The sequence below is a fragment of the Protopterus annectens genome, chromosome 1.part0 (assembly GCF_019279795.1).
Source record: "Protopterus annectens isolate FY-2018-M chromosome 1.part0, PAN1.0, whole genome shotgun sequence".
In the NCBI taxonomy this organism is placed as follows: Eukaryota; Metazoa; Chordata; order Ceratodontiformes; family Protopteridae; genus Protopterus; species Protopterus annectens.
The window spans coordinates 649035243-649047705 of NC_056725.1; the positions used below are offsets into that span (position 1 = coordinate 649035243).

The following is a 12463-nucleotide window of genomic DNA, read 5'->3' on the forward strand; positions in this document are numbered from 1 at the left end:
AAACGTAGGAATGACACAATGTGGGAATTGTTCAATTTGTCATACAGTAGAGATAGGTAAAAGTATGGAGGTAAATGGGTATAAAATTAACATTACAAGGGAATTTAACTGTATAACAAAAGGGGTCGTATATTTGGCCCAATGTCAGGCCTGTCCATGTTTCTAGGTCGGGAAGACGGATAGAAAATTTAAAGAGAGAGTTTTGGAGCATTTAAGATGCATTAATCAATTTAAAGAAGAAAACGCTTTAGCAAGACACATAATAATGTTCCCTGACCATAAATTCAAGTTTAAAATAATACAACAAGTGAATCAAGACGAAAGAGGTGGACCTCTATCCCTATTGCTTGAAAAAATTGAATTATTATGGCAGATTAGATTAAATGCATATATGTACCCGGGCTTAAATGATAAATGTAATATAATGTGTCTGCTAAAACTAAAAAGTCAAATGAGATAAAGATTGTTCAATATAATTTTAATATAAATTTAAAAATTCCTTTTCTTCATATACATATACACATATATATATGTATATAATAATATATACATAATTATATGTTTAATGAGTAATTTCACTATATTGTATTTATAAGTAGTAATCATAAATTATAAAATTGGTTGCCTAAAAGGCATTTTATGATGATTGGTTATGAATTAATCAATTTTATTTATTTGAAATTAAATGTAAATAAATATATTATTTATGAATTTATGAATTAATGAGTTGCATGTGCGTGTGTGTGTGTGTGTGTGTGTGTGTGTGTGTGTGTGTGTGTGTGTGTGTGTCTTCGTATGTGCTTCTCTCTATATACATAGGTGTGTATATACAATGTATGTACACACATACATATGTGGACATCTAATGTGTATAAACACACACACATATACTGACATACTCATATATTTTATATTTTATATTTTATATTTCATATTTCATATTTAATATATATGCATACATACTTTTTAATAAAATACATTATAAATAATTTCCAATAAAACATATTGCTTATATATGTGCATGATTTTAAATACACACATTTTAACATGCACATATATATATATATATATATATATGTATGCACTTTTAAGATTATAAATGTTTGAGATTTTTATTTTTAGTAATATATATATATATATATATCTTTGCATTTTAATTTTTGATCTGCGCAGTGCCTGAGAAGTTTAGAATTATATGTTGTGTGTATATACATTTTAAAGTTTTGTATATTCTGGTCAGAATGGTTGGGATTTATTCATACATTTATACATTTATTTTATTTTATTGAATTCAATTCATGTGCCTGTGACTTGATTTGGAATAGTTTTATAAATATTTTCACTGGTTTGAGAAGTTTGGAATAATGTATGTTAAGAAAGAGTTATTTTAGAGCATCGCATTTTATGGTTAAGATAATTTCATGGTTAAGATACCTTTAATGATTTCAAATATTTAAATTTTTAATTGATTTGTTTTTGGCGCCATTCTAGGATGAAGTATTCAAGAAATTATAAATACAAGCGCCTATGTGAGTGGTGAACTGTTTCTGAAGAAGTTCTGCAATTTAGCGGAACGAAAAACGTGGTGTATTTTTGCGTTTAAAGTTTAAATAAACGGTGTTAGTTGGAAGGCATCATTTGTGGCATTTTGTGACAGTTTGGGTACACTCCAAGATAGTCAGGGAGCTAGTTTGCCTTACATCCAAAGGAAGTCTATTCCATAAAAGAGGGATTCACTGTGATATATCTCTATCTCACCAGCTGACCCTTTTTGTATTTCAATAGAAGTTAAGCTCTCTTGAGTGGGTGTTGAGGGTGTTATTAGTTTGCAGATGTGCAGGAGGTCAATAAGACTGGATCCTTTGAGGGTCTATTAGCTAGACAGAGGTCACCTCTCAACTGTCTGTAGGAAATAAAAAAGAGAGAGCATTTTAACATGGTTTGAACAGCTCAAGTAAAATACACATTTAGTAGTCTTAGGGAAGAAATGCTGCAGTGTCTCAAGCTGGATCATATGCTTTGACAGGTATATACCAAAGGGTTCATTACACTTTATTATGGACTTGATAATAGAGGAATAGAAAGATATAATAACTTTATTAGATCTGAAAAAATACCCCTGGTGATTAGTCTGGCAAAGTAAACCAATGTCCTTACAGTAGTGGATACATTTTGATCAAAGGATAGTTCATTGCCAATGAAAGTGCCCAGGTCCCTAATAACTGAGTCAACTTTCAGTGTGCTGTCACCTTTGTGATAGTTACATGGGTGCCCAGATTTGCCTAAGAATACAATGCTGCATTTCTTAGCATTTAGTTTTACATCATAATCATGATGCATTATTGGTGTGTGTTCATCCCTCCTGAAGAATTTAGAAGTCAGATGGGGAGGTAATGGCATCTCCAAGTCTGCAATAATCTACAAACTTGGTCAGCCACAGGCCTTTGATGTCTGCTTTGACATCAGACAAGCAAATACCAAAGAGAAGAGGTCCTAGAAACAATCCCTGGTGGACACCTCTGGTAACCACTTTTTTTGAAGAGGGTATGCCTCCTAGACTACTGGACTGGGTTATGTCAGTTAGCCAGTTTGCTATCCAGTGAGTAACACAGGGGTTTGCATTTAGCATGATTAGCTTATTGATAGTGTCAAATGCTTAATGGTATCAAAGGTCTTGGCCAGGTTTAACTAAGCATTGTGAACCAATTTGTCAGAATTTAATGCATCTATTACATGGTCAAATAAGCTCACCAGATTCAGGGAGTCAAGATCTGCCTTTAACAAAGTTCTCTCCAAGGCTTGTAGATGACCTATTTCCTTGTTCATAAATTTCATAATGATGTGCTCCATTGCTTTGCAGATAAGGATTGTAAGGCTTATAGGTCCATAGTTTCCTAATTAGTAGCAGATTCCTCCTTGTGGACTGGAATGACTACCACAGTTATCCATTCCTCTTGCTTGAATCCAATAGTGAGGCTGAGGTTGAATAGAATTAGTAGTGATTCTACCAGACAGTGTCAAGTACTGACTAGAAAGTAGCTTGTTGCATTATCAGTACATATGGACCAAGTGCTTTTGGTCTTGGAGATAGCATCAGGACCTGCTCGGAGGTGACCAGAAGAGGTGGTCTGGATGTACTACTATTACTACTATTACTAAAGGTACCCAATTCAGATATACTTTCTCTGCTTTGAAATGATTGAGTGTCAGGACAGGCTTTAGCTTTACCATGACAATGAGTTGGATTAAGGTATTGATCAGAGGCTGAATAAATCAATGAATGAATGAACACACGAATGGAGGAATAAACAAATAAATATCTGAGTAAAATAAAATAAACAGTTCACAGAGCTAACAGGGCAAATAAATCTCTTGTCACAGCTGCAACTGCATATAACAATCCATAGAAATTAAGTCCAATTCTGTTTCTGTATAAAAAACTCAGGTTTATTCATTATACAGAAACAGAATTGGACTTCATTTCTATGGATTGTTATATGCAGTTGCAGCTGTGACAATATATTTATTTGTCCTGTTATCTCCTTGAACTGTTTATTTTATTTTACTAATTGTACTTTTGACTTAGTGTCATGGAGCTTTTATCCCAAGATTTTCTTTTAGTTTTGTGTTTTTTTTTATAAATAAATATCTGAATAAATATAGGAATGTTTGACAATATGTTGCATATGCTTAGACTCATTGAATTAATTCTACAGTGTAATAGTGTTGTTCCTTTTACCATTGAATATTTCTAACTCATTTATTATAGTTTTATTCTTTAATCTTGTTATTTTCTCTATTTTATCTGCTTTAACAAGTTTATTCCTAATGGGTAGTATGAATCTACATATTGCCAAAATATTTTATGGTCAGCTGAAAATGTTAATGCATCCCAACTGATTTCACATTCCTCAGCCTGCACTTTGCAAATATGTCAACATTTTTTCTCTAGTGCATCTTTATTGTACTGCTTGCATGTGTTTTATGATGGGTACAAAATAAAAATGTTCAAATCAGGTAGGCAATTTCTCTGTTGTATCCCAGCTCCATATCTGGAAGGTTGAAGACTGTAAAAATTAGATGGTTTTCAGTTGTTAATGGTATTTAAGAAAAGCTAATCAAGATACATATTTTATGTCTTATATATAAAATTGCATTTCTACAGGCGTGAATTTTTTAGAAGGTATGTACTCAACTATTATAGGTACATAGATGATTTGATATTTATATGTAAATGGGCTTATGACAAGACGTTCATGTGAATAGGTTTGGTATCCAATTTGATGGCTTGCAGAAAGGTAACATAGTAAATTATTTGGACATTACAATAGAAGACAAGATGAATGACAACTTAAAAACAAAAATCTTTAGAAAATTGGGACAGCCAAGTTATATGTTACAAGGTACCAGTTGTCATCCCCCACAGACCATCACTTCTATTCCTTTTGGGGAGCTAATGAGAATCAATTGTTTATGTAGTGAGCCTGAAGACTGTGAGAGAGGAATGAACAATGCAGTTTGTATGTTTATATAGAGCGGCTATGAGCAAGATGAGGGATGGAAGGGATATTCTAGGGTGCTGGAAGAGACAGCACATAGAACATATAGGAATAAGGCAAGGAATGGAATAATACAGGAAGAAAGGGACGTCCTGTATTTTGTGTCAAAATATACAGCTTCTTCTGAAAAACTGGAGAATATAGTTAGATATTATTGGTCAATCATTCAAAAAGAAAAAAAAAAACTTAAAAAAAAAATGTGAGACTAGGCTTCTCGTATAAGAGAGGAAGACGTCTGAAGGATATCTTATATGGGAAATCTGAGAGACCAAATTATGTAATGGATGAGACATTTTAAATAAAGGGATGGTTCCATGTGGGAATTGTGCAATATGTGAATATACTGTCAGTAGTTTTTATAATATTAATGGAAAAACATTTGATGTAAAAGGCAAGTTTAGCTGTAACAGTAAGGCAATTATTTATGGCTTAAAATGTCCATGTAGACTACTTTACATCGGAGAAAGCAAGAGAAATTTTGCTGCTAGATTATAAGAACATGTAAAAGACATCAAGAAGAATAAGTTATATAGCCCTGTAGCAATACATTTTAATGAATGCCATAATGGAGACCCCCAAGGACTGCAGGCAAAAGTCCAGATACACGAGGAGTTTAACACTTCTGAAGGTATAAAGGATTGGTTAAGAAGGAAGGAAGCAATATTTATTTTAAAATGTGAAACATTGCATCCCAGGGGAATTAATAGAGATTTCTCCTGGAGATATTTTGTATAATATATCTTTAACAACAGCAACATTAATTAATTGTTTTAAGGGAATTTTATTGATTAATTGCTTAATTGTTATGTGTATATAAACATTTTGCAAATAGAAAGAAGTTGTGCGCTGTAAAGGCTTTCTTTAACTGAGGCGCCAGAAGAAAGTAATTGTTTCTTGTGGAAAGAGCTTTATTTTCTTGTTTTAATTATCACTTTCAGTTTGTTTGCATCTATAATTATGTTGATTCACTTGACCTTGAAGAAGTGTGGTTTTATAACTTTTTGTTCATGTGGTGCTGCAAATATTTTATGCCTTGTTGAATATCGAGCATCTAAGGGTCTATAGTTTATTTGTTGCTGCCACCCCTACCTGACATCTTTTAAGTACCTGTTGTCCTCTGCAGTTCCTTCCTCCCAGATTTTCTGGTGGAGGACTGTTGTCCAAATCTGCAAGATGTATTCCATTTTCAGCCTGCAGCTTGTACTGTTTAAAATTAGCTTTAACCACTGCAATTTTTTGCAAACTGTATTGAATACTTTCTATCTCAAAAACCTGTGGATATCTGCATATTTATGTATATAAGTGCTCTTAGAATTGAAGGAACTGTATGAAACTGTAAGATACTTTACTGATACTGAAATACTTGTCTTTATCTTTTTAATTACCCAGATGCATGTTTCTGTTCTTTCAGCTGATGTAATTTAACTCTTTCAGTACTTCTGAATGCTGAAAGCATTTGTAGTTAATATCTACCATTTTCCTTTGCAGTCCAGATCTTTTGATGTTACTGCATAAAAACTGTCACTAATAATATTTAACTGATAATTACCGTACTGTTTAATGGCATACAGTACTGTCTTTAATTCAGCATGTGGAGCTGGCCTGTAATCTTACTCAGTTACATAAATCCGTGCCTCTGTTGTCCTTTTGTAAACTGCAATTTCTGTATGAATATGCATTTACTACTAGAATTGAATGGATTTGATTCTGTTGCTTTACTTGTCTGTCCTTCACAACTATGTGAAGATCCCTCATATAGTAAAATTACATTGCATTATTTTCCTGACATGAGATATGAATCTTTGGCTACAATGACACATAAAATTTGAGCTGCACTCTTTTCTTGCATGGGATCCATACTTTTGACTGTCAGTTTTAAAAAGTATGGATCCCATATGTATCAATATATTGTTTATGCATTGCAGCAAGTTATTAGCATAATTAAAAGCCTTGACAATGTCTGCTAAAACAAAATAATAAAAACAAATTAATCTGCCAGATCTGTTATTGTAAACTATTTATTCTCCAAATGTATCTTGACTGTCATTTCTGGTGTACCATACACAACATGTGCTTTCAGAATGGTAAGCATGAATACCAATTTTACATCTGCTACTAGCATGTAACTGTCACCTTTTTTCCTTACCAGTCATAAAATGAATTGATTTTTTTCTTTCCAATCTCTCATTGTTTCTCTGAGAAAATGATACTGTTTCTGAAAATGTGGTAACTTATCTGCCTGCATTTCAGCTGTGGCAACTGAACCAGAATTTATTTTATGTTTAACCCATGAATTTCCATATTCCTGTTATAACAGAGTTTTCAAATTCTGTACATCATTCGCACAATCTACTGCACACAAATTCTTATAAGTGTCGTACGTGTGCAATTCTGCACACTCTGTAGCATTTTTATTTCTCATAAACAACATTTAACTCTGACAACATGTCCATACCTAGTACAATGCTGTCACACTCGAGGCTGCTCACTACTGTAACCTTTGACCCTTCAAATCTTGACAACATTATAACTGCACTTGTGTCCTCTAGTATGGGTCTCTTTGTAACTCCTGGCTGACTCACCATTGTAAGAATTTGAAGGAACTGTATGAAACTAAGATATTATAGTGAAGCGGGAATGACTGTCTTTATCTTTTTTAATTACCCAGATCTGTGCTGAACAAGTGCAGAATATCTCAGTTTCTCCATTATGTGCCAAATCGTCTTGTACCTTCCAGAATAAAAGTCTCCACACAAGATCTGATGATGGTAGCTTATTATGTAGTAGCAACATACAGTGGAGGTAGATATAAACAATATCTGAATCAAATCTTACTGTCTCCAATAACAATGCTGATAAACTAAAATAGACTGAATAATAATGTCCTTAGCTTCTGCACTCATTATACTGTCTGTAAATTCCGTCCTCAGAATTATTCCTTCTGCACTCAGTTTCTAATGTCTGTACCGAACTTTTGTGGACTATATCGCTATGACTTTTGGTGTATCAGTCCAAACTAACTTACTGACTTCTGTGTCTGAAGCATTTCTCCTAATACAAAAACCCTGTAACTTTCCTACAAGTTCTACATACCTCTTTAACCTTGGTTCCCAAGCCTTGCACCATCTAAACAAGATCTGTTGCACACAGTGTACTGCACATTCTGTCAGCACATTCTGTCTTTATCAATAATTGAGGTTATTTCTCTTAGCAAATTGGTATCCTTCACTGAAACATTCCTTTCTATTGAAACTGCATGTAAAATACAAAATGAAGATATAAGCCTGATTAATACATCTGTACTTTTAGGCCGATACAAGGAGAATACTGTATTTATGTCTAACAAACTGCATTTAAATGTAACACGATCTTACAAGACCATTTAAAAAAAAATAATGAATTTTAATTGTTGGCATCTATCTTTTAAAGGTCAACACAACTTAGCTATAACTACTGTAATGTAATAGTATGGGTGGCTCTCTATAAGAGTGTACAGCAATTATGACTGTTATGCTAGATTTGTCTGGCTGGGAGCAACATATTACTATAAAGCAGGAGAGGGTAGTAGCTCTGAAAAAGGGTATTTTTCACCTGTCTTGAGACCAGTGTGTGTGTGAACATGTGAGTGTGTATTTGTGTGTGTGTGTGTGTGTGTGTGTGTGTGTGTGTGTGTGTGTGTGTGTGTGTGTGTGTGTGTGTGTGTGTGTGTGTGTGTGTGTGTGTGTGTGTGTGTGTGTGTGTGTGTGTGTGTGTGTGTGTGTGTGTGTGTGTGTGTGTGTGTGTGTGTGTTTGTAAGTGTATGGACATGTGTGCGATATAATTAGAATTATAAAACCTTGCCAGTCTGCTATCTCATGGAGTACAGTGACATAGAGTAGGAGCCTACACACCACATCAATACGTAAGAATCACCAGCACAACTCAGAGTTTCAAAGGTGATTCTTGCCTGGACATGTTTCTATCCAGCTTTTCTACATAACATCAGGTTGTCATGAAAAGGTATGCAGTTCAGACATCATAGTGCAACCATTGGGAAGGGAACCATATACTAAGCCAGTACAATGAGGTACGGATGGTTTGGCTCTACAACAGAAGTTTGATACAGGAGTGATTGATACTTAAAGTGCAATTACCAAGCATCAAACCTACAGTAAAACAGTGACAAATAAAACTCAACTGTTTCATGGTTAAGGCATCTCTGGAGGAGTGCCCCCCCAACACATCTGCACATGGATTTTTTAAACAAATTTTCCATCATTATTTCAAGCTTGCCAAGATCTTTTTCACACTTTTCACGCATTCTTGTGCATCAAGATTGTAGCTTGTTATTTCTTAGGCTGTCCTTCTCAGCTAAGGCATGTACAAGGCTTTTTACACACAATTATTATATTAATGTGTTTTTGTTTTTTTTTTATTTCTAATTTATTTCTTTTTTCATTTTTTTTAATTCTTATTTTGTCAGTATACTAAATGTACTTTAAAATAAGTATCCATAAAGGTTGTCACTGAGTGTATACTAAGTGCACTCTTTCTATATTCAAGAACATCCTTACCTGCCACATTGTTGTGCTGTCTGTTCTCTCAGAAAGGCTATACTAAGTGTACTTTTAGTATAGACTTAGTGGTACCTTTATGAATCCCACTTATGACCACTGTCATAGTTAAATTGCTATATTAAGGTAACTTTAAGATAAACAATAAAGCTATAAAATAAATATAGTGGTAAATGGGCATTTCTGTCTTTTAGATCCCTCATTCTGTTTGCAGTGAACCTTGTTCTCCAGGGTATAGAAAAGTTTCCCGTAAAGGTGAAGCAGTTTGTTGCTTTGACTGTGCCTCATGTCCAGAAGGAGAAATTACCAACACCAGTGGTAAGTGTAAAATGAATATAAATGTACTCAAAATTTCTGATTTGCCACTATTACATAAGTACTGCGTGAAGTTAATTTATTTAATATCACTTATGGTTTATCTGATCAAGTCCTGATTAAGCCAAACATGATCAGGTGAAGTAGCAGTAGATTAAACGATTCTATGTGAGACACTTATTTGTGATGCAGGGAGATTCACTTAATGCATTCCTTTCATGAATACAAATCTTTTTATTTTTTTCATCTATCTCGACAACCACCGAGATACCCCTTCTACATGCTCTAGTAGCCCATTCATTTTCACAGGGAGGCAAAATCCTTACCCCATGTTCATTTCTTCTTGAGGCAAGGGCCAATCAGTGGAGACTGGCATTGTCATAAATGTGAGGGTAGGGGGTTACTGATTTAAGGCTTTAACTGCACAGTGCATGCCCAATAACATACCCAGTAACACACAGAGTAACATACCCAGTAACATGCTCAGTAATATACCCTGTAACACACCCAGTAACATGCCCAGTAACAATCCCAGTAACATACCCAGTAATACACCCAGTAACATACCCAGTAACATACTCAATAGCATACCCAGTAGGTAACATACCTAGTAACATGGCCAGTAACATACCCAGTAACATGCCCAGTCACATATCCAGTAGCACCCAGTAAGATACCCAGTAACATGCCCAGTAACATAGCCAGTAACATGCCCTATAACATACCCAGTAACATACTCAGTAACATACCCAGTAACATGCCCAGTAGGTGACATGCCCAGTAACATAGCCAGTAACATGCCCAGTAGGTAATATACCTAGTAACATGTCCAGTAACATACCCATTAGCATACACAGTAACATGCCCAGTAGGTAACATTCCCAGTAACATACCCAGTAACATGCCCAGTAACATACTCAGTAGCATACCCAGTAACATGCCCAGTAGGTAACATGCCCAGTAACATACCCAGTAATATACCCAGTAACATGCCCAGTAGGTAACAAACCCAGTAACATGCACAGTAACAAACCCAGTAACATGCACAGTAACATACCCAGTAACATGCCCAGAAGGTAACATTCCCAATAACATACCCAGTAACATGCCCAGTAACATACCCAGTAACATACACAGTAACATGCCCAGTAGGTAACATTCCCGATAACATGCCCAGTAGGTAACATTCCCAGTAACAAACCTAGTAACATGCCCAGTAACATATCCAAGGTTTTTATGCAATGAGCATCAGTAAGAGAGTGTCACTGGATTCTGTGAGTGACACAACCTCCCAAGACATGTCTATCCCCCAACTGCTGAATTCAGCACTCCCACGGAGACTCCACCAGATATTTAGCCATAAGAATATATCCAGACCATGTACTCAAACATCATCCTCCCCAAAGAGATGATGTGGTAAAGCCATGTCACTCCACTCTTCTCCTCTCCTACCCCAAATCAGCTCCACAAGGTGCCCAGTTTGCTAGTAAACTCAGATCACCTGGACTGTAGTCAGGGATTTAAATCTTCTACAGCAATACCACTCAGTAACTAATATAACTCAAAAGTCCCAGAGTTTCAGAATAATTATAAAACTTTCAGCTTGTATCTGTTCTCTGATATGTGTTCCCATTTTCACAAAGGTTGACTGTGTTAAAAAAGCCAAAAAAAAAAAAAAAACAGGCAATGAGATACACTAATATCAGAGTTTTCAGGGAAATTGTAGCATGTCTGTGCTGATAGTGAAAATCAATGCCCAGTGCCCACAGAATACAATGCAGAACCAAATTAGCACTCATAGGCTAGGAATATATGCTTTAATCACTGAATCACTTCAGGAAAACTAATCCAAACATAAGGCAATAAAGCAGTGGTTATACCATAATGTGCTGCCTTCTCCCAGTGTTCCACATATATGTAGAATAACAAAGGCAAGGAAACTTGTCATACAGAGTGTTATCACTGCAAATAGTGAAACAGAAATGGTAATAAAATAAGAAAACATAGCTGATCTTATTCAGATTTGTATGGATATCATTATACACATGCACAAAAGGGATTGACTTGAGCTGCATTGCTTTTTTTCTTTGCAATCAAGCTTGGGCACTGAGGGAAGTACAGTCTCACCCGGAACGATGATGATCAGAGTCTGTGGGGATATTCAGGCAACTAAGTCAGATATAACTTAAACATTTCTTTTTCACCAGTGCAGTTTCATCAAAGTGATGTTGGTTCTTAAATTATGGATTACATGTAGTGTTATCAGTCAGGTCTCAGATGGACTTCCATGTGTATCTTGTTTGACCTTCGGTGACATGCCTTGATTTCTGGCTGTCTATCTTGACTTTGGTGGTCTTCATGAAGAAAGCGGTCACAGGAAAGTGCCAGACCTATCTGCATACAATGAGAGCAACCCAATCCATGCTTCATGTTTGTCTTTCCAACTAACACTCAGGTCAAGAAATGCTTCTGAATCCATGCTGCCAATGGACTAGAAAGGAAAGCTGCCTTTCTATACATGAGCCTGTCAGTACATACAGTGCTTAATGATATAGTCAACCAAACTGTCTTTGTAGTCAGGAGTAATTATGAATTATAATACTTCAAGTTGAGATTTCTCCAGACTAAGTTGAGTAATATAATGTGAGTTTTTATAAAGCTTAAAACAATAAGAAAACAATTAAGAACCATTAAAATGATCTGAATTTAGCAAGGGAGTATGGGTGAAGCACGTGTCCATCTCTAGTTTCTAGTCTATTTTCATCTAGCCTGGTCTACATGTAAATTTAATCTGACAAAGTTCTCCCACAAGGCATGAAATTAAATTTTCTGGCAGCGATGCCATGGAATGATTTCAGCTTTTCGCATCTTCCCCCTGAGCTCCCTTTAATCCTCCCCTTGGAAGTCTAGCTACATTTTCATTAGAAGTTCTTATCTTCTCCTCTTCCTATTCTTCCCTTTTTCTTCTGCAAACCTTTTCTTTATGTTTTCTTCTTCTAGTCATACCTATGTAATCTACTTCTCATATTGCAGACA

At 35.2% G+C, this 12463-nt stretch overlaps 1 protein-coding gene across 1 annotated transcript in view; it reads left to right on the top strand.

The window, feature by feature from the left end:
- The first annotated feature begins 9204 nt into the window (after nucleotides 1–9204).
- LOC122793397 (vomeronasal type-2 receptor 26-like) overlaps nucleotides 9205–12463 on the top strand; it is an 84293-nt gene continuing 81034 nt past the window's right edge. Inside the window, exons 1-2 of the mRNA XM_044061414.1 lie at nucleotides 9205–9219; nucleotides 9307–9430. Coding sequence (XP_043917349.1) covers nucleotides 9205–9219; nucleotides 9307–9430 — 139 coding nt within the window. The remainder of the gene's footprint in view (nucleotides 9220–9306; nucleotides 9431–12463) is intronic.